Source organism: Mixophyes fleayi, chromosome 2 (genome assembly GCF_038048845.1).
Source record: "Mixophyes fleayi isolate aMixFle1 chromosome 2, aMixFle1.hap1, whole genome shotgun sequence".
Lineage (NCBI taxonomy): Eukaryota > Metazoa > Chordata > Amphibia > Anura > Limnodynastidae > Mixophyes > Mixophyes fleayi.
Window position 1 is genome coordinate 355009501 of NC_134403.1, and position 23907 is coordinate 355033407.

The window sequence follows — 23907 nt, forward strand, 5'->3', positions numbered from 1 at the left end:
ATGATCAATGATGCTTGGGATTTTTTTTGCTATTTGCGATGACTTAAGAACATATCATTTTTGACCCAGTGGTGGAAGTGGGGGTGTATATAGTGTATGTCATACCACCACTTCTCCTGCTACATTCATTGTACTACTATCAAACTCCATTCACTTACATTATCGTTACATTTTTCACACCTTCACTTCTAAATTTCCACTTCGACCACTGACCTGACCGTTAGGATTCCTGCTCTTACAATCTGTAAAAGTGCCTTGAATTTTTAAGTTAGTTTAAATATTTAATAAAAAAAACTATTAGCTATTAGTTTTAACATGTTCATAAAATGCTTCTTTGATGTCCAAATTGGAAGCAAAAGAGCATTGTCTCACCATGGTCCCATTGTTAGTGTGGCATTTAATGCTTAGTCAATGTTACTGGTTCAAACTTGTCCAATCCCTCTTGGATTTACACTGTTTAATTTCTTCTTGATGTCCAATAAGATGCAGTCATTTTGTCACGTGGTTTAGATGGATGAGGTCAGATGTACTGGCTCTTGCAATACTGAGTTTGGCTAAAGGTCTTCTCTTGCGTTTGGCACGGTTTGTACACTGGTCTTGGCAGAGATGCTTCCGAAGAATACACAATAGTTCTGAATCTGTCATCGTCATCCTCCTCCTCCTCGCAAGGGTGGTAACAGCAGAATATGGCTCCTGCAATCAGGAGGAAGAACATTGTAGGCCACCCTAAGAAAATTGCCTCCCCAATTTCAAGCCGCTGCATTGTTTTGCACATTGGGTTGTTAATTTCTCGGACGATGTTGCTGGTGGTCCAGGCAATTGGAATTAACACGAGGATGGCAGCTAGGATGAAACCAATGCCAGCCGTTAAGAGGAGACAGCACCTGCCTCCCTGCGCCCATTTACAGCATCGGACGCACAACAAGGAGACAATGGCTATGATCAAGGCAATGATCGCTAGTACGACAGCGAAGGACATCATGACTCTGCCGGCTTTTAGGTCAGTCGTAATAGACACCAAAGAGTCGTAACTGTTGCACTGCATGGTGTTTTGGCTTTTGGTCACACAGGTTAGCCATAGGCCATCCCATCGGCTCAACCATTGTCCATCGATTCGCTTATCACAGTTGGCCGCATTTCCTTCGACCATGTAGGAAATCCTCCACTGGCTCATTGATGTGACGACAATGGTCAGTATGGTGCCGATAGCTCCCAGAATGATTGCAATCAGCTGAACAATGAAGTATGCCATGGCTCTTCAGATCCTTGTGAAGCTTCTCCCAGCTCGTGGAGAATGGACTCTTTAATTCTTCTAACCTTACAAGCTGCTAATACTCTGCAACTCTCCACTGCAGCTGATGTTCTCCTCTAGTCAACTGTGAAGGTATAAATGGTACAAGTCTTGCTCTGCAGGTTGGTTTTATTAATGAGGTCACGTGTAATAGCAACTCTGCGTCATAACATGCTAACCACGGGCGTGTCCAGGCAAGGAAATCCTATTTATAATAGTTGCAAGTAAGAGTCAGATATTCTATGTTATTTTAATGCTATTTCGAAACTTCAAGAGTGCACGTTTTCATGTGTTATGTGAACCATTTGGAAACGTCCCAAGTCATATGTGACGAGAGTGTTCTTTTCTAAACTTCAAATAACACAGCTACAGTGCAGAAAGAGTATTTATAAGACTGTATCTCCCATTTGCATAAAAGCTTTCACAAAGATCTGTGGCCAAAAGAGAAAAGAGGCTTTAGTCGTCGTAGTAGGTTTTACATATTCTTTATTATGAGTGGATTTAAGATGACAGTTACAACTGCACCAATTTTGTGGTGTGTTTGATGTGACAAACGCTGGAGTCCCAGAGCTGCTTCCCAACTAATAATACTTGTTCAAGTATCACAAATTATTCAGCAACGATAACAAGATGTTCTCAACCTGGAAATTTATATTTTCATATTACAGTAATTTATTTTACACCATTTAAATCATACGTGTTGTTTATTTTATTTGCAAATTTTATTTAGCACGTAAGTGAGTATAGCTGTGAGTAATCCCAATTACGAATGGTTTGATTTTATAACATTGTCTATTGTCCTACAAGATCCCAAATCTGGGAAGAGGGTACAAAACTAGAGATAGAAGTGGAGTAGATAAAACAAATACAATAAAAAAATTGATTGTTTTTATAATTTATTTAAAAAAAAATTAAAAAATAAAAATTAAAAATTAAATCAGCCACATAATAAAATACTAATAAAAGACCATTGACTAGAGATAAGAATTAAGTTTCACCAGGAAACAAGGCATATCAAGGTGCAATACAAGTCCCACTTTTGGTTTACCCTATATTAATATATTAGCATTTTGTGGAATTTATAGTTTATGGATAGTGCTGGGGCAACAATGGTGGAATCATTCTGCTGTGTGATGTGGTTGAGGCAGGGCTGGGAAAACTTAACGGCAAATTCCGTTGGCGAAATGCGCAACACTTTTCAGCGAAATGCGTAATGAGTTGAATAGTTTGCAGGATAGTTTTGGAACTTTCACTCATCTCTGTCACTAATTCTTTGCTAACTGCAGATTAACAGACAGACAATTGTTAGGACTGTGTCAGTGCAGGGATGATTTAGAGCAGGGGTGTCCAACCTGTTAGCTTCCCTGGGCCACATTGGAAGACGACGACGAGTTGGTTTGGGCCGCACATAAGATACACTAACAATAACGATAGCTGATCATCCAAAAAACCATAGAAAACATAGTTAACATATATATATGAGAAAAAAACTGAGATATATATATATATATATATATATATCACTTTTTTTTTCAAATCCCCCTATACTTACCTTTCAATCGCCCTGTTCAAAAAATCCTCTCTAGTTATACTATAATCACTTTTTGTATTGTTTCGATGCAATATCAATAAAGTGCATTTAAGCCAGGCACTGTATATCAGGGTGCCCTGACCAGGCCTGTGGTACCTGACATATACATCACTGTGACCCCAAATTGTGACCTGTTTTGCTAATTACACCACTATGTTAGTTAAGGGATAAAAACTTATAATGGGCCAAAGAGAATAATATATAATGCCCCACTAGTATTACAAGTAGAAGTATGTAGCAGGGAGATAAGGTCCATGATGCTCCAGGACCAGGTGACTTTTATTCACTGGTCAGCGTCCCTTGAAATAATAAAAAAAATCCCCATTAACTTACCTTTTAATCGGCTTGTTCTCCTGTCCTCTTCTCTTCCTTTCTCCAATTCTGTGCTGCTGATCGTTCTTCTCGCGCGGGTGACTCCTCTGTGCTGCGCTCCGCAATGGATGTTGGGCGTGATGACATCACGCCCGACATTCACTGCGAGCACCGCACGGAGGGGGAGACAAGAGAGGGACCCAGAGTACCAGCTGACGTGACCGCGTGACCGCAAGGTAAGTATTTTCTTTTCTTTTTTTTGCAGGATTTTTTTTTCCATTAACAGTGCTGCCCCTTTGCCACAACCAAAACTCCTTCTGGGCCACATTTACAGGCGTGCTGGGCCGCAGGTTGGACAACCATGATTTAGAGATACAAAGGATCAGCATAGCATTATAGCGGGCATATAACAAGGTCTGTGGGTGCCCTTTATGGTATTTCATATATATATATATATATATACAAGTTAACCCGTGCATGATACTCATGCATTCTAGTCAAATCAAGCTACTTTAGGTGTTAAAAAGGTTCTTGTCATGCATTTGGGCCTAGCCCAGGCCTCAACCACCAACCACTCCCCACTGTCACCCCCGGCAACCACCAACCACTCCCCACTGTCACCCCCGGCAACCACCAACCACTCCCAACTGTCACTTCTTCAAGAAATATATATATATTTTTTTAAATCTTTATAAACACTTTAACAATTAACAAATTAAATTAACAAATTAAAAACATCTTAGTATACCAAATTTCAGCCCTTTCTGAATTTTTTTTCCCACTCACACTAAGAATTTAGTAGGTCAGTGTATAACTCCGCCCAGCAGGTGGCGCTGCAGCTTGGTTTTATTTTTTCCACACACACACAGACAGACTAACACACGCCACTAGACATTTATATTATAGATATATACATATGCTTTTGTTTCATTTCTATTTAACTTTATACTCAATTTTGTTTCTGAGGGATCGCTATGAGTTTACATCTCACATTAATAACGCTCCACCCTAATATCCTTTGTGTGGAGATTTCAGATAAATGGTGAAGGACAGTCATGGTTGCCAGCACCTGACGTCTTGAAGTTTCTACAGTGATTGGTTCATCTTTCATGTCTCAGCCTTCTGCTGTTTCTCCTCTTTCCAACTGTACCGCACCACCGAAACCTGTATACAAATGCCACGAAACCTTTATACAAATTCCACGAAACCTGTATCAAATGCCACGAAACCTATATACAAATGACACAAAACCTATATACAAATGCCACGAAACCTGTATACAAATGCCACGAAACCTTATCAAATGCCACGAAACCTATATACAAATGCCACGAAACCTGTATACAAATGCCACGAAACCTGTATACAAATGCCATTTGCCAATGACAGCAATAATATTGACGGCTGACAATGCTTCTGTCACACCCTTACCAGCAACAGCTACAATTGCTGTTTCACTACCTTATGTATAAATTGTTTTCAACACTTCTTAGATTGTAAGCTCATTTGGCGAGGGCCATTTGTATCACCTGTTTCATGCTATTACATGATATTTATTTGCATTGTGATCCCCTTAATGTACAACACTACATAATATGTTGGTGCTTCATAAATAAAGGATGGGGTGTCATTAACCATCCTCCAGAGCCCTTGTGTGATAGAAAAGTATTAGAATAGAAAGAGTTAAGTTGTTAATAAAGTTTATTTTTAAAGTCATACAAGAACGGAAACCAGAAACTGATAGTTGACTGAGATGTGTGTTCCTGCAGTGTAAGTAGCGGCTTGTAAGGTTTGTTGTATAATAAAAACCTCTTCTTTAATTTAAACATGATCGGACAATGTCTTTAATTATGTGCTATTAGCAAAACTGTAGCTGCATTGGTGGGCGGTGTAGATGCAGTTCTTCCCAGCACCTGCTTCTGTGCTACACTCACCAGCAGACCACACATAGGATTTTAGCAAGTGCAGTTTTGAACCTTTACTCTGAGCATGCATAGAGTCGCAGCATGAGCAATGGGGTCTGCTTGGGGTTTTCAATTCACTATGAAAAGATTCTGAAAAAGTCTATGACATACATGCCAACTCTCCCGGAATGTCCGGGAGACTCCTGAATTTTGTGTAGGTCTCCCAGAATCCCGGCGATTCTCCCGCATCTGCCCATTCCACTAAATTAAAGCCGGCATGTACGTGTGGAGGGGGCGTGACTTAGCGATTCTCATCATTTTGGCCCCAACCCCAGTGATGTAATGTTTGCTTGGGGTCTTTTTACAACTTTAAAAAGACCCAAAACAGACATTACGTCGCTGGGGGCAGGGCCAAAATGATGCAATTTGTGAAGCCACGCCCCCTCAGCCCATACATCCCTCGTCCCTTCCAGGATCTCCCAGACCCAGCCAACATAAGGTTGGAAAGTATGGTCTATGAGCAGCCTCGGACTGGCCCGCCGGACAGCCGGTCAATCCACCGGTAGGCCCAGCGGGGTTGAAGCTCCGCCCCCTCCGTTGTTAGGGCGGAGCTTGATGTTGAACTTTGTTTAGATGGCGGCGGCGGTCACATCTCCTGTAACCACACTACCGCGCAGATGCAGAGAGCCCAGGCGCGGTAGTGTGTTTTTCAGCAGTTTGAGCAGGGGAGGAGGACGTCCTGATATCAACATACTGATCCAAGGTCAGTTTGGTCATCATAGGTTCATGCAACACTGGACGCAATAGACCACGCCCCCTCTGACGCTGCAGAGTTTCCCCGGGTTATCTGAAGCCCAGCCAGTTTGATCGTGGCTGGGATACAGAAGCTGGATACTGCCGTTTGATCGAGGAAACATATGGACTGAAAGATACCTTTTTAACATACAAAATGTGAGTGTTTTTAACCCCATGTTTTAACTTAATAAATAGAGAACGTAAAACACCATGAGATCTTTCTCTGTTCTCTCCCTGGTCTCCCATATGTGCACTCTGGTGAGGAGAAGAAACAGGTTTAGAGGGGAGTAAAAGTACATCGTGGTGGTGCTTTTTGAAGCAAGAGGACACATTATTCAAATACTGTATGGAATAGAAAAGGTCACATTGATGTAAGTTTACCATCTGGGACATCGGTATAGGTGGAACTAGAAGACCAACATCCTTTAATGACTTTGGGACCGTTTTCCCCTTGACTTATTCATTGACCCAATCCTTGTGTTTCTTTACCCTTCCCCCATTTGCGCCCGTCCTTTGATATTTATATTCTCTTTCATACAACACTGGCAGCATACCAGCATATATGGAATAAATGTGACAGGCTTTGGATGGGCTGTATTCTGTTCATTTTTTTGTTTTTTAAAATTTCCCTTCTCAACAAGCATTCATTGGTGAAGTACGCAACCGTAGTAGCACTGATGCTGTGTGTATGGTCTTTGACGAGTGGCATATTCTGTAAGAGTCCTTAAAAAATAATTATAACAAAGAGTCATTTTAATAATCAGACTGTGTATACAAGATCTGGCAAATGAAGGGTGCTTTTCATGTAGTCTAGTATTCCAATTGCATCCAGTTGAAAATATAATCATTCAGGGTTGTATAATATGTTGGTCTATATTGTATGTTAGTGTAGAAAGGCACATGCATAGGAGAACATAATTATATTTATATATTTTTCCTTTTGCCTATTGTGCATTCTTTTTGATGGTTGTCCTGTTTAGAATTTAGGGGTGATATAGTGAAAGTATTATAGGCATATATCAACCGTATTTAAAATGAAATTAGATGGATTTCACTGAGATTAGTTGAGAATTACAATCACTTGTTTTTTTATGAATTGACTTTTATTCCAGGACATGTCACAGCAACAACAGGTTGGTAACCATTGTACTAAAAAATTAATTGTGCAGTTTATGTCTTCTAATTGATGATGTTATTATTTGGTTTGTGTAGCCCTTGTAATGGCTTTTAATAAGCTCAATACATGATGGGCAATAACAACATATGAGGCGAGGGTTGGAGGTAACCAAATGATGCACTTATCATAAGTAACTGTCTTGGTGCATTAGGAGACGACAGGAGCTGGTACTGGAGTTTCTTCCAAACCACAAGTGTTTTATTAATGGGTCCCATGTAGTTCCCTACCAGTAGAATGGGCAGGGTCTAATGCAAAAGGTGCACATTTAAAATAGTGCTATAAGTTGTCCTCCATAGCCTGACCACACCCCCTTTACTGGCCACACCCACTCCTAAAGTTGGCCACACCCCAATATAGTGGGCCCCTATCACTGAATTCCCCCGGTGGGCCCTTCATGCCCCAGTCCGACACTGTCTATGAGCAGGATTTATAAATCACCATCAGTGCTGTACACTGCATTATTCTGTCCACCAGTATATTTCCTCTTTCTGTTTAATATATTTAGACTGTTTACTTGAAACTATCTGAACCTTAGTCAAACAATATTTCCAATTTAAATTAATTATTTTTAGCCTAAACAAGTTTTCTAATCTAATTCAACAAACTCCAAATTCAAACACATGAATTCTAGTCCGTATTCTAGTCTCTTACTGCTGATTTCCTCTTTAAATCCTTTCTGCAAGAATCTGTGAGTCTCTTGTGGGTATAACACTGAGATGCAATGTGAGTCTATCCCAGTACTAGTTTAAAAAATACTGACAATTGTCACCAGGAGCGAAACCAAAGCACCTCCTTGGTCTTGTTCCTGAGGCCAGAGCATGCCCATCAGACACACCATGATAATTAGAGATGCTCACTGACCCCCCTGAACTGGTTTTGGTTTTGGTTTTGGATCTGGATTAACTTCGTGTTTTGGTTTTGGTTTTGGCAAAACCGCCCTCGTGTGTTTTTGTTTTTGTTTTGGATTTTTTAGAAAAAAATCCTAAAATATGCTAAAATCACATAATTTTGCTGTTTTTTTTTGTTCCTACATTATTATTAACCTCAATAACATTAATTTCAAGTCATTTGCAGTCAATTTTGACCTCCTCACAGGTCACAATATTATTTTCATACACTTTCGGACAAATACTGCAGCGACCTGGCTGGATGGTAAGCGACAGAGCAATGACTCAAACACACGGCAGTTCCTAGCACATCTAGGACACATTGGCACACAGCAGTGGCAGAAAAGAAAAATGGTGCAAGATGGAATTGAATTAAATTAAAAAGGAATCCGACGACGTCACGATTATATTTTGCCTCGTTTTCAAATCCAAAAAAGCGCAAAAGTACCGATCCGACTCGGTACTCGGATCTGATAAGGTCGGGTATGTTCAGTTCTCTGGGAACCGATCCTGAGCATCTCTAATGATAATGCTTATATTTATTAATTTTCCTGTGTGTTCTATAGGGGTTTTCTCCACTTACACAGATGAAGCATCAGGTTCTCTGTAATGAGTTATTTTGTCCTTTATCTGTCCTCCAAATTATTCATAACAATAGGGATGCCGTGACTAAACAGGAAGGAAAACTCTGCTTAGTAACTGGCAACAATGAAAAGTGATATATAAAAAGTAGGACTGGAAAAGATGAAACTGTTTTATATATTTAAAATGCTAAATATAGTTAGTCGCCAAGAGTATCTGAGGGATCCCAGAGTTTAATGTCATTAGTGTGCTGTGCCCTTAACTTTTTCTTTGTATCTTAATGCAACGGACCTTGTCAGCTGCGGGGCAGCCTTGCAGAACAGGGATTGGATCTTAAAGTCACATGATCAGCTCACGGCCAATCATTGGACACCTTTTTTGGCCAGGAACGCCTCGCTGCTGTTAACCCTTCTCCACCAGGCACAGTAACCATTCAGCTGGAGGTATCTATCTCCTTTAAACTTCAGAGAACACCTTGCCCCCAAAAAATGCATTAAAAGTTCTTTAATTGGGCTCATAGGGATGTCAAATGTGGCCTTCACTGCATACTCGCCCACTCTATTAGAATGTCCGGGAGACTTCCGAATTCTCGGTCTCCAGGACTCCCGCGACAGCAGGACTTTTGCCCTCATCCTATCCACTTCCTAGTGAAGTGGACAAGGCGGAGTCTCCATGATATGTGGTGAATCACGTGATTTTGGCCCCGCTCCTCCGGCAAAATTACGCTCCCCCTCCCCCCCTCTGTCCTCACACTTCCCCTCCCCTGGTTCCCCAGAGGGTAGGAATAAAAAGTTAGCAGATATGTTTTACTTGTGTATTACAAAATCCTGTTGACAATAACATTGTAGTACTGGACAGTGTAAACTACAATCTTACTGAAGACAGCACATTCTGTTTAATGATATGATCCTAATTAGAGTAAAATCCTGGGTTTGATAAATCACGGCCGGTGCATATTTTCATGACTGAAACACATGGAGTATAAATAGTCATTAGCAGATGACTTCTATCCTCGCTAGGTGTGGTGCCTTTATGGATTGTTGTCATACCTGGAATGTTTGAATGAATCAATCAAATTTATACATAGTATTTATTTTCTCAGCCCAGAGATTACTGGCTGCTTATTTATAGCTTGTATAATATACAAACAAATGTAAAGGAGAACTAAAAATATGATATTGGGTATTTGTCTTACTCCTAAATGGTAAACAGTGGTTATTGATCCAGAGTAGGCTACTAGCATGCTAAGTGGATTCCCCCAGGATTGCCAAAATAGCAGTACCATGTCTAACCTCCGTGGAATGTGCACAGGGGGTAATTAATTCCATCTCTCTTCTGTTCCAGTTTTCACAGGTGATTAGCGGAAAAATACAAACTAACATAGATGACATTGACCTCTACGGAGAGATACCAGTGTAGTGCACACAACCGTCTTTCCAAGGCAGAGGACAAATTTATGCTGCACGTTTGTGGCACTACAAGTCCCATCATGTACATGGGAAAACATGCGCAAGTGCCAGCATGCACTTGCACCCATGGTACCAGTGGGAGCGCAGCTAGCGCAGCAGTATGTATTTATCTTTTGGTATTGGCTGTACTGTATTATAATTATGTATTGAACTGCTAAATTTTACATCTGCTAAAATAAATTACTTTGTGCTTTGGAAACACAATACAATCGCTTGGGAAATCCTTATTTGAAAACGATAGAATTACTTTAATAGGTCGAATATATACTCCCTTATAGTAGAGCTGCTTTGGTCATTTTTATTAATCTACAAGTCTTTTCAGGCTTTTTCTCTGAATTTGCACTAATAAGTATAGGGTCTAATATACACCCAAAGATGAGTAGCTCCATTGCTAAGAATCAATGATGAAGAGGAAGCCAAGCAGGCTTGTCTGTAGAATTTGCAGGCAAATTCAACAGTGTTACATAGAATAAATAGACACATAGGGGGAGAAGGAGAAGAGGGAGACTGAAAATTAATCATCTTCCTCTTCCTCGGGACTATCAATGGTGTTACAGTCTCTTAGTAGGCTGTGGATCAGCCAGAGACAGTCCTGGATGGTCATCTTCTCCCTTTTCAAGATGAGGCGATTCCTGACAAGCCAAATAGCGTCCTTAAGGCAGTTCATTAGGCTCCAGGCCTCCTGGATTGCCCCAATGATGTGGGTCCCAGGAAATAATCCATAAAATACCGAATGGTATGAAAGGCAATTTTTGGGCACACTGTCCTTATGTTCATGTTCCAAAACATTCAACAGTGCCTGTGCAGTGGGGCAGTCCCAAAAAATATGCTGTGCTGTTTCCCTTCTGGTGATGCAGAAGGGGCAGTGAACATATCGGCACAGGTTCCGGGAGTGCATGAATGTCCTGAGAGGCAGACATCCCTGGATAGCCATCCATGCAATGTCTTTGTGTCTATTAGCCAGCCTCTTAGAGGCCACATTCTCCCACACGTGTTTTGTTGTGTTTGTAATCAGCATTTTACATGAAAGGTACCTAAATAGATTATAATTTTGTGGGAATTGGGGCTGATTCGAAGCTCACTGATAAACTGACTTTTTGCTGTGAATTTCAATGGCTCTTTTTAGTGCATTGTCTGGCACCCTGGATTGATGTGTGTCTGATAAAAGCACACATCCCGGGGGGTCAGTGCTCGTTGCCATGTATTAGCTGTAGAATTACCTCACTTATCCACGAAACAGGTGGAGCGATCGTTGCCATGTATTAGCTGTAGAATTACCCAACTTATCCAAGAAACAGGTGGCGCGATCAAATGAACCATAACTGGTTTCATGATCCAAGGACAATTCCATCTTGCACCACTTTTCTTTTCTTCCACTGCTGTGTGCCAATGTGTCCTAGATGTGGTAGGAACTGCCGTGTGTTTGTGTCGTTGCTCTGTCGCTTACCATCCAGCCAGATTGCTGCAGTATTTGGCTGAAAGTGTATGAAAATAATATTGTGACCTGTGAGGGGGTCAAAACTGACTGCAAATGACTTGAAATTAATGTTATTGAGGTTAATAATAATGTAGGAACAAAAAAAACAGCAAAATTATGTGATTTTAGCATATTTTAGGATTTTTTTTTAAATCATATTGTGACCAGTGAGAAGGTAAAAATTTAATGGAAATCACTGGAATTTAGTGTTAGTGAGGTTAATAATAATGTAGGTACAAAATAATACCTAAATCATGTGATTTTAGCCCAAAAAATTAAATTTTTTTAAAAATGGCTAAACAAAGCCAAAACACGCAAGGGCGGTTTTGTCAAAACCAAAACCCGAAGGTAATCCAGATCCAAAACCAAAACCAAAACCAAAACACGGGGGTCATTGAGCATATCTATTTGAAACTGTCACACATTGCCGGAGGAATAACATTCAAGCCTCAAACCGCCCTATAGCAAAGGAGCACTCTACCGCCGGAAATCTGTGTATTAAACCCCCATCAAACACGATTATTAGTAAATCCACCCCTTAATCTCTGACTTTTTAAATCACCACACATCTCTGGCAGGTTGAGTTTTCACCCTCCAAACCCCAGGAGAGTAAAGACAAAAAAAATTCCTCCAGGAATGTACACGAGTTCCTGGCTGGAGACCAGGTAATAGAGATAATGTAAAAAATCCAAAAATAAATGCAAACCTAAAAATATTTTGTTTTTGATACTCAGGTAGAATATAAAAACCAGTAGCAGTTCCGTTTTATATTTAGTAATGTTACTCACCATACTTCATGCACATTTCACATTTGAATAATCCAATAAAATCAATATACTGTATGCGCACTTCTCTGAAGAGTCACACTGGCAAATTATAGTCTATTATCAGCACAACTTCATTCATATTATAAAAATGATTGCTATCACTCAATTTGCTGAAATGATGAAGTGTATATAGTACTGTAAAATATTTTATAGGTATCTGTCATCTAACCGAAACATTATTCATTTATGTCAAGAATAGAAATCACCAAGCCCAGGTCTTACTCTTTTATTAATCTGGTTTGTTTAGGCTTAGTTATTCTAAACATTACTGGTCTGATTCATTAAGGAAAGTAAGGCAAAAAAATGATTACGTTTTTTTCTGGACAAACCATGTTACAAAGCAAGGGGTCCATATTAGTTAATTATTTTTCATATAAGTTAAATACTGGGGCCTGATTCATTAAGAAAAGTAAAGCAAAACATTGAGTAAGTTTTCTTACTTAAGTGTTCTGAACAAAACCTTGTTGAAATGCAAGTGGTGCAAATGAGTTTATTATTTTGCACATATGTTAAATACTGGCTGTTTTTTCATGTAGCACACTAATACTTGATAGCTTATTTGTGCCCCCCCCCCCCTCATACACACCCGCAAATTCAAAAATGTATAGTATATTTTTGTTTCCTTCAAATTTCAAGTACAATAAATATAAAAATAGAACATACAAACTATGAACAACCTCCCTTCCCCATAACAAAACTTTCTTTAATTTCAATAAGATCTTGTGCCCCCTTCTGTATCACACTTTATCCCTGCCCCCCTTCTGTATCACACTGTGCCTCCCTTTGTATCACCCGGTGCCCTCTTCTCTATCACATTGTACCCATGACCCCTCCATGTCTCAAACTGTAGCCCGTTCTATGTATCTCACTGTGCTACCCTCATCATCATCACCATTTATTTATATAGCACCACTAATTTTGCAGCGCTGTACAGAGAACTCATTCACATCAGTCCCTGCCCCATTGGAGCTTACAGTCTAAATTCCCTAACACAAACACACACACACACACAGACAGAGAGAGAGAGGGAGAGAGAGACTACCCTAGTAATTTTGTTAGCAGCCAATTAACCTAGCAGTATGTTTTTGGAGTGTGAGAGGAAACTGGAGCACCCAGAGGAAACCCACGCAAACACAGGGAGAACATACAAGCTCCACACAGATAAGGCCATGGTGGGGAATTAAACTCATGACCCCAGTGCTGAGAGGCAGAAGTGCTAACCACTTAGCCACCATGCCACCCTCCATGTCTCTCTCCCAGTGCCCCCTCCATGCTCCATGTCTCTCTCCCAGAGCCCCCTCCATGCTCCATGTCTCTCCCAGTGACCCCTCCATGCTCCATGTCTCTCCCAGAACCCCTTTCCATGCTCCATGTCTCTCCCAGTGCCCCCTCCATGTCTCTCTCCCAGTCTCTCCTTGAGGGCCCCCCCTAGACATCTCATTGAGACTCCTCACTTACCTCGTGGTCGCCGGCGCTGTCCTGCAGCATCGCTCCTCACTGCTCAGAACAGACATAAAATGACAAGAAGTCTGCTGAGCGCACGGTATTGTGGGACCCATCTAGCAACAGGCAGCCTTGCGATTAGCTGCCTGTTGATTCCACTGACCACTAATGCATTCCTTTGCTACATCCAACATTAATAATATATATATATATATATATATTTTTTTTTTAAAGTGATGTGACCTGGTGGTGCAGCGGCAGCAGGCCCCATTATCTCCATTGGCCCCAGTTCCATGCACCTGCTGCACCGTTTTCACTCATGAAATTGTAGGCTGTCGTATGTGTCCTTTGCGCTCACAGATGAATAGCATACACTTGCATTATCTGGCATATAGTTCATTTCTGGGCATGCACAGAGCAACTTAATGCAAAATACGGCACATATCAGCCTTTACATTATTTAATGAATGAGGCCCAGAGTTCTAATTTACAGGCTGTGTTCCGTTTGCTGGATCAGTAAAATATGAGAATCCCCTGGGGGAGGATAAAAGACAATCTGCTTGGATTATTTCAAACAAGCTGAGCGGGAAGAGGGCTGTGGTTGACGATGGGGGACAATTACAGCCTTCAGAGACCACAGTGAATCCAACAGTCTAGCAGATAATAGACCTGTTTTAACTCTTTGTACTCCACACAAAACAAAATTTCAGTTTCCAATGGAGTTATGTTTAGATCAGCTCTTCTTATACAAATTTATTTTGGCTATGTTAAATTTCACAAATCGATTATGATCATAAATATTATTATCATTAATGCCATTATTTTTATTCGTAACCTTATTTATAGAAATTCAGCGAAATTCAAATGTCCAAAAGAGCATTCCACGGCATGGTGAAGGAAAAGTAACTTGAAGATTCTATGACTGCAACTTAACACCCCTGCGGATATTTCATTTAGAAAATCTACAAGGTAGCATGTACATAGGGATTTTTGCTCTTCATTTGTCAAGATGTTGTTAGGATTCCATTATAAACCTTCAATACAATATAAACTGCAGGGTACCAAATATATCAATCTTTTTTTCTTATGTATTTGTCCAATAAAAGTCAGGACTGAATGCACCAAAAAAATCTTTGCCCTGGCTCACAGTTTTATTGAGAACTAGGTTACAAGGGTAACCAGCCTGATGGCACAGAGTGCTCAGCGGTTCGGTGCCAAGAGTGAGGTCCATAATGTACAGTCCTGGCATTGTTTAAGTATCTCAGAAATATCTTCTATCAACAGAATCTCAATTTAATATACAACCCAACTCTAATAATGCTATATGTATTACATTTTTTTTTTATTATTTTTGCCTGGTGGAAAAAAAGGTTCCCTCTATGACCCTGTTGGCTTTATGACCTCTCCACGGCCAGCTGTCACCATACCTCCAAGCATTAGAGATGTGATTGTCAACGTCAAATAACTGGATGTAGTCGTTTCAAATTAATATCCATCAATCTGGTTGTCTTTGTCTGAAAATATGCGTATAGCAGCTACGGCGTGGAAGGGCGTATTTTAACCTCAATACATGCGAACACCTCAACACACATTTACACTTACACATTCACTTGTAAATAGTTCACCTTAAAATAGTTACAACACACAGTCGTTTAAAATCAAATTTAATAGAGTTAATAGTTAAATATAATAATGTCAAAAGCACTTTATTGAGATCTAAGCTTCAGGATACAGGAAACATATCATGTTTAGTATCATTCTAATCCCCTATTTATCCTCAGACATCTGTTCCTATCGGCAAAGAGATCGCACCTTGCGTATGTTAGTTATGGATGATAGGGAATTAATGATCAGAATGGTATTGTGTGTGTAATGTAAACAGACCAGTTTGAACCATTTTTTCGGCGGGAAGATTAGTATGCATCTGTTGGAGAGCTGACCAATGACCTGCATTATACCAGACTGTCCTGAAGCCTGAACCTATGGAAACATGCCAAATCATCTGTATTGTTTTCAATGTAACACCACCTGTATATAAACTGAGCTCTGGGACTATCATACAGATACGCCTGCGTAATCGGCTGTACTTATGTTATTAATTGTTACTCTTTTGCTTCTTGCTATTAAATCACTTTGTGATTTGGAACCACACAATTCGAAGTGGACAATTTTCATTGAATAGCGACTAGACGAACATAACACAATGTATATCAGAAGTCAACCCAAGTGAATATGGTACAGTCTGTATGTTCGATGGGTGGAGCTCTACCTTATGTACTCTCAACATGAACAGGCACAGAGGAAACCCAAGGCACAGTGTAATAAAGCAATAAACAGGGAATGGCGAATCTGCTGACAGGCTCTATTCATCATATAGACAACCATGGTGGCACAGTGGTTAGCACTTCTGCCTCACAGCACTGGGGTCATGAGTTCAACTCCTGACCATGGCACACTCATGTGTGGAGTTTGTATGTTCTCCCTGTGTTTCCATGGGTTTTCTCCAGACACTCTGATTTCCTTCCAGAAACATACTAGTAGGTTAATTGGCTGCTATCAAATTGACCCTAGTCTCTCTTGGGCGGCCCTATCTGTGTGGAGTTTGTGTGGGTTTCCTTCAGGTGCTCCAGTTTCCTCCCACACTGTAGGCTAATTGGCAGCAGACAAAATTAACGTGTGTGTTTTAAGGAATTTAGGTTGTAAGCTACACTAGGGCAGCAACTGATGTGAGTGACAAATATTCATTGTACAGCGCTGTGGAATTGGTGGTGCTATATAAATAAATGAGGATGCTTAGTGCAGCAGTTTAGATAGGCAGTATACCACTGGTAGTTAACTTTTCCAATTTTCTGTTATTGCCACTTGGTCTTTACCAACTAATAATGGAACCGTAGGTGTTAAATAGTGGGGCGTGAGCATGTGTACTGAGCTACATTTTTCTTTATCATCTGTGGCTGATAAATTGCAGAGATAAAGAAGAAATTGACACATAGTTAACATATTTATCTTGGTAGCTATCTAATATTTTTTTTAATTTAGATGAATCATGGTCACGTGGCAATTAAAACCAAGCAGGGAAAACTGCAAATTCATGTGTGAGGAGACACTGCTCCAAAACTGTGGTTAGCCGTCAACAGTCGTATAATCGAGTGACGTAATGACAAAGAAATCTCAGCAGGTTATGGGCGACCGTAACCGGGCAAACGGTGTAATGTGTAGCTCTAACTCATGACTGAAGGCGTCACTTATACCTGAAGAACTGAATGTGCCACAAGCTGAAGACTCATCCTGGCACGGTTTCTGTCTGTCATCTGAGATTTATGTCTCTTTGCAAATGTTTTCGCTGGAGTTTACTGCAGTATTTTAGATACCTGAAAGCCGCCAATTGTCTGTTTTATTCTAAGTGATTTGCAGGCAGTTCCCTTTTGTTTTTATTAAAATTTTGGATTTTACACCAAATCAGCTGTCTTAGGATAGAGGTCTGAAATAACATTCAAAAGATTCTGTCTACAGTGAAATATCTGATCATCTATCTGGTTGAAGAGCCAACCCCCCTTTGGTTAATTTTGATTTAATACAATCTTGTTCTAACTTCTCCAAGTAACACTGCTCTCTAATGTCAGGTAGATTCTTACCCAGATTCCTTAGATTGGTAGAAGTCCCAGGAACATGCACGCTTTGTGGACCTCCTCAGTCTGTCTTAGTAGGGCAAGAAGCTGAGTTGTCTTTATTTCAACCCTAGTTTGTAATGGACTTAATTCCCCAATTGAAAGGGTCCAGATACTCCAGTGTCCCTTGCATCTCAGATAGAGTCCAGAGAGGGAGGAAAGGCTCCTCTCACTGGGATATGAGGTTCGACAGGCACTCGAGCAACTGCTCTCTCCTCTAGGTGCTTCCCTTGCACAGGGGCGGATTGGCCATGTGCGATCGGGGGGGAAAGGTTGGGGGCGTGATCGTGGGGGGGGGCGCCGGGCATACAGTGGAGCAATCTAAAACATTGGTGATCAGTGGGCAGCAACAGGCAGTCAATCGCTGTTGCTGTATTGGCTCCCACACTCCTGTGCGGCAGACAGGAAGTAAGACTTCACTTCCTGTGTGCCTGATGTGAGGAGCAACGCCGGCCAGAGCCGCTGAAGGTAAGTAAGTGAGTGGGGGGGTGCCTATACAAATCTATGCTATACTAAGGGAGGACTGCCTATACTAAGGAAGGGATGCCTATACTATTCTATACTAAGGGGGGTCTGCCTATACTATACTAAAGGGTGGCTGCCTATACTATACTAAGGGATGGCTGCCTATACTATACTAAGTGGGTCTGCCTATACTATACTAAGGGGGGCTACCTATTCTATACTATACTATACTAAGGGGGGGCTGCCTATACAAATCTATACTATACTAAGGGAGGCTGCCTATACTATACTATAGGAAAGGGGCCTGCCTATACTATAATATAGGGAGGGGGGACTGCCTATACTATACTATTGGAAAGAGGGGAGGCTGCCTATACTATACTATAGGAAGGGGGGGCTGCCTATACTATAGGAAGGGGGTGGGACTGTCTATATACTATATTATAGGAAGGGGTGTACTGCCTATATACTATACTATAGTAAAGAGTGTACTGCCTATATACTATACTATAGGAAGGGGAGTACTGCCTATATACTATACTATAGGAAGGTGGAGTGGGAGCCTGCCTATATACTATACTATAGGAAGGTGTGGGGACTGCCTATACTAAACTTTAGGAAGGTGGGGGGGCTACCTATACTAAACTATAGGGAGTGTAAAGGACAGGGGGGGCTACTATAATTTGTGAAGGAAAGGGGGGGTGTATGTTGCTCTAATGTGTGATATGAGGGAAGGGAGGGGGGCTGTCTTAATAACACATCGGTGAGAGATAGGCTATTAATTTAATGGTGGTGTTTCGGTGGGGACTGATTATTTAATTTGTGCTATTTAATTTGTGGGGTGATGGTGGGGCAATTTAATTTATTTGTGGGCTTTTTCATTAAATAGTGGGGCCTATTAAACTAAGATGGGGTGGCTGGACCTTTACTTTAAAGCTGGTGTGATATGGGGCAATTAATTGAATGTGGGGCTGAGTTTGGAGAGGAGAGTTATTTACTAAATGTGAATATAAATTATTTAATACTGGAGATGATTGTGGAAAATGGTCATATTAAACATAAATGCTATTCATTTTTTGCAGAGTTTGATTGGAGGGAAGTAGGTCTAGTTATTAAATGTGTATACTAATATTTTATTGTCAGGGCTGGTTGGAGGGAAATAGATCTATTTATCAAATGTGAGTACTATTATTTTAATGTTGAGGCTGGAGGGAGGCCTAATTATTAAATGTGGGTGCTATTGATTTAATGCTGGGGCTGGTTGGCGTTTTCTAAATTTCATGTACCCATTATTTTTTTCCAAATAGGGCCTCCAGCATTCCAGGATCCAGACAAGCAGCAACTGATCTAAAGACACCAGCAGCCACAGATGGTGAAAATGACAAGAACAGGTGGGAGAGAGGAGGACAGTCTACCAACTGTCCTGAATCTGATGGGGCAGTCCCGAATTTGGGTGACTGTCTTGCTTACTCAGGTTTTGGTCCAACTACAAGGACAGTTGGGAGATATATCCTGCTTCACACTGTACTGCTCGTGAACGCAGAGCTGCGTGTATCTAACAGTAGTGCACACAGTTTTGCCTGTGTATTTGTCTAAAATGTATATAAAATGATAACCCCCATGTCTTAAGTGCCCCAGACTCCCCAGAGCCTTATTCCAGCTCTGGTGATACTTTAGTGGTTCTTGCATTAATGGTTCTTGCATTAATTCCATTGCCTTCTTCTACATTGCACTGGTCCCAGTCTCAGATCACTATGTTGAACATATGACCAGCCCCCATTGCACTGACAATATCATTAATCCTGCCTCCTTTGCATTTATCACCAGAAAACACTTGGAATAGCTTTCCCCTTTACTTATGCCATTTTCTGTCATCCCTCCCTGCACTGCTAATTCAAACCACCCCAATCACTGTTCACATTTAGGGCTCATGCACAATTATTACAAAAGAAGTATTTTCTTGCAGATGCTATTTCACCTTTGTGATGATTGCACCTGGACAGCCATTTATTATAAAGATTATTATTAATGCATTTTTGAAACACATGGTACACATATTTATATATTATATATAGAGAGAGATTTAACTGGTAGTTTACATTTCGTGATGCCAGGAAAACAACAGTGCAGTGAGGTGCTCATATGCTGCTCTGGCAGACTGATCAGATACGATTCTGAAAACATGTTTCCCAATAGTTAAACTTATTAAACAAAGTCAGATATGTTTCTTTGAAGGGAATTTTGCAATGTTGTGTTAGTAGGCAACTAAACAAGTTGGAGCACAGAGACATAACCCAGTCACAGATAATGTAAAAGGATTCATGTAATTATATAGCATAGGACTGGCCGCTTTTGCTCTGCATTGCTTTAGAGATAACCCACTGTCTGTAAAATCATCACATCTAGGTTTTCCTAAATGTTACTACAACCACCTTCCAGAAGTTCTAAATCCCACCTACTTTTGTGTTGGCCCCATGTACAGTTTTTTTGGTCCCACCCACATGAGGCCACTTCAATAATTTTTTCCAGGGCCACTTTAAGTTCCCAATACGCCCCTGCTCTTGCACCCCTGATTTTGGCTAGATGAGAAGGTAATGCCAAATCGAAGAGATCCCCAGCTGGAAGGTCTTTGTGTTGTACTTGTGTGGTCTTCACATTGGCTGCAATGATAAGGGCACCAGTGCAATGTCACCATTAAAAATTGATCCTGAACATGCACAAGTGGATTAATGCACAGACATTATCACCCAAGTGAACAAAACCAGGCTGTGGAGAATGCATCTAAATTAATGTAACATACTTATTAATACATGCACATATACGGGCTCTAGTCTTTTTATCACCAATCCTGTTTCCCTAGCTTACATAATGTATATATTGCTCAGGAAGCCTAAGGCTGCTGTCTGTAATCCTTTGATGAATGTCATGTTGTACTAACTTTCAGGTATTAGAAGATCAATATGTATATTACTGTACATACATCTAACTGGTGACTCATTAATTGCATACTCCTTGGGCCTGATTCATTAAGGAACTTAAGTCCGGGTTGTGTACCGTATTGTGCACGAAATTGCTCTGCACATGCTCAGAAACGGACTATACGCCAATGAACGCAAGTGCATAACACCTGTTAATAATATAATCATTAATAAAAATGCATTAAAACAAAAAAGTTGTTGTTTTTCTTACATGAAATACATATATATACATATATATATACATGTATTTCATGTTCTTAATGTCTACTGTACATAAAATACATTTTTACAGTTGCACTTAATTGCAAACACATCTTGTGGCATGCATACGCGACGGTCATTACTATCTATCGGCTCTTACACCCGTCCTGTAGCTGGTGAAAGTGGTAGGCTGAATCAGAATTGTTTGTTGTGTTCGAAGATGAATTTCATACACTTGAATTCCTGAAGCATAATCCATTTCTGAGCATGAGCGTTCCTTAATGAGTCAGGCCACCAATCCCTTTGAAGATTTATTTACAGTTGCTGCCAGTACCAGTTTATAGATGCTCGGGCTCGGTTTTCTGAAAAACCACCCACCCGAACTTAGGGGATCCGATTAGGCTCGCCAGCCATCTTGGCACTTTTGCGCATCCTGGGATCTGAATCGAAGCAAAACATAAATGTTGCGTTGTTGGATCTTGCGGGTTTTGGATTCCATAAGCACCTCCCTTCCCAGCAGATCCAGCACCATTGCTCACACAGAAACAGGGGTAGCAGTGTTCTTGTCACTCTCCATTCTCCAGTGCCATTACTGAGTGCCATTGCTCATACAGAAACAGGAGGGGTAGCAGTGTTCTTGTCACTCTCCAGTCTCCAGTGACATTGCTGACACAGAAACAGGAGGGGTAGCAGTGTTCTTGTCACTCTCCAGTCTCCAGTGACATTGCTGAGTGCCATTGCTGACACAGAAACAGGAGGGGTAGCAGTGTTCTTGTCACTCTCCAGTCTCCAGTGACATTGCTGAGTGCCATTGCTCATACAGAAACAGGAGGGGTAGCAGTGTTCTTGTCACTCTCCAGTCTCCAGTGCCATTGCTCACACAGAAACAGGAGGGGTAGCAGTGTTCTTGTCACTTGACAAAAATTGACTGGAAATGACTGGAAATTAATGTCATTGAGGTTAATAATAATGTAACCAAAACACACGCGGGCGGTTTTGCCAAAGCCAAAACCAAATCACGAAGTTAATCCAGATCCAAAACCAAAACCAAAAGACTGGGGTCAGTGAACATCTCTATACCAGTTATTGTGGGAGCTCATTGCAGTCTCCCTGCTCTTAGTCTAAAGTACCCTTTATTGCAGTAGAAGAATAAATCTTTTTATTTAGAAACACAAGGGGTGACCTTGTGACCTCTGTGACCTTACACAGAACATATTGCCATAGAATTTTCTGCATGCGCTATCGTAATAATCACAACCTGAACATTCATCCATTCCCTGTCTGTGAGTTATTTTATCAGTGGGCAAAGTTCACTGTATCTTTCATGAGATCGCCAGACCCCAGCAATGTGTCATACTTTGGGACATTGTGATATATACAAAAAACAAAACAAAAATAGATCACGAGCGCTAATGAATAATTTGTATGTAAGAGATCATAAAGCAGCCAGATTGTAAGGGATTGTTGCTAATCCCCAAAATTCAAATGCAATAAAAAAAAAAAAATAGCAAACAGCGCTAATGATGATATAGAAAATACAATTACATGCGTATCATGCTATGATTGGAACTATCGGTATCCAGCTTGTGATATTTGTAAAGTCTAAATATATAATGAGTAATTAATTAATAAACAAAAATAATTAATACCTATCCCAGAGTATGAATTCCATCGCCTGTTAATCTGTTACATCATTATTTGCGCTGTTTAATATTATGTTGTTTTTTTTGCACTGTGATATATACATTTGATATTAAATAACCTAAAAAGGAAAGTTATCATAGACCTTAGAAGAACAGCCATGACATTATATAATAAGCACCTGTACATGTATTTGAAAGTATTAATTTGGTAATATATTCAGGCATTGGTTTGATAATTTCCTTCCAAAGGTGTTTTGGGGAATATAATTTAAAAAATAATTTTCTTGGTGTCAAGTATTTGTCCACCTTGTTGCAAATCTAATTATGATTAAAGTAATTATTTGTCTTACGTAGTGTACACTATACTAGTACTAATGTTTATGTTCATTTAAGTAACGGATAATAAAGGCGCCATTTAAGCAACAAGTTTCGGCATCAGAATATAATAATAATAATAATAATAATAATAATTATTATTATTATTATTTGTCTATTTAGATGTCCTCCCAATGAGCATTTAAGAAATGATTTACTAATAAAACTGAGCCGTTCTGACAACCAAGCAAAGGTTAGAGGGGGAAATACATGCTCTGTTGTAACATGACAAAATAACGTGTTTTTTTAGGGGGTGGTTGGTAGTTTTTGTTGTTGTTGCTGTTTGCAGGAAAGAAAAAGAAGGCAGCACAACCTGTTAATGAAGATGAACTAGGTCTGGATTTCCAGATAACACTTATAAGGCAGGGCCTAGGGCTACTAATTTGCAGGGGTGGCAAACAAGACTGGTTTCCCCATCTTAGCATATTGTGTGCCAGCATAAACAATATTTGCGTTCCTTTCATTTATATGGTATATGGGGTGTGGTACAGATTGGGGTCATGAAGCTTTATGGTGATTTGGGGTGGAGGACGGACAGAAAAATACCCTGGAATTAAAAGGGGCACAAATTGTATCACCTGATAAAGCTTGTTTCAGTCTTCTTTAAGAACTTGTCAGTCATTGTAGATTCAGATGTTCACATTAGTTACCAATAGAATTACTTTGGAATAGGTACATCAAGACCTCTGAAGATGTGATCCGTGTGTTCTCAGTTCTGACAGAAATGCTGATTCCGAGCTTCGTTGATTTACTTAGCTCAGTAGCAGCGGAAGATGGATGAGGCTGTCGGAATAATGCTTATACGGCTAACAGAGTGGATGG

The 23907-nt window shown here is 40.3% G+C and overlaps 1 protein-coding gene across 1 annotated transcript; it reads right to left on the bottom strand.

The window, feature by feature from the left end:
* Positions 1–520: 520 nt before the first annotated feature.
* Positions 521–1252, bottom strand: LOC142139975 (claudin-8-like). Its single transcript, XM_075197837.1, has one exon. The coding sequence runs from the start codon at positions 1250–1252 to the stop codon at positions 521–523; it is 732 nt and encodes a 243-aa protein (XP_075053938.1).
* Positions 1253–23907: the final 22655 nt, after the last annotated feature.

Coding starts and splice junctions, on each gene's coding strand:
- LOC142139975 (XM_075197837.1), bottom strand. CDS start 1,252: ATGGCATACTTCATTGTTCAGCTGATTGCAATCATTCTGGGAGCTATC.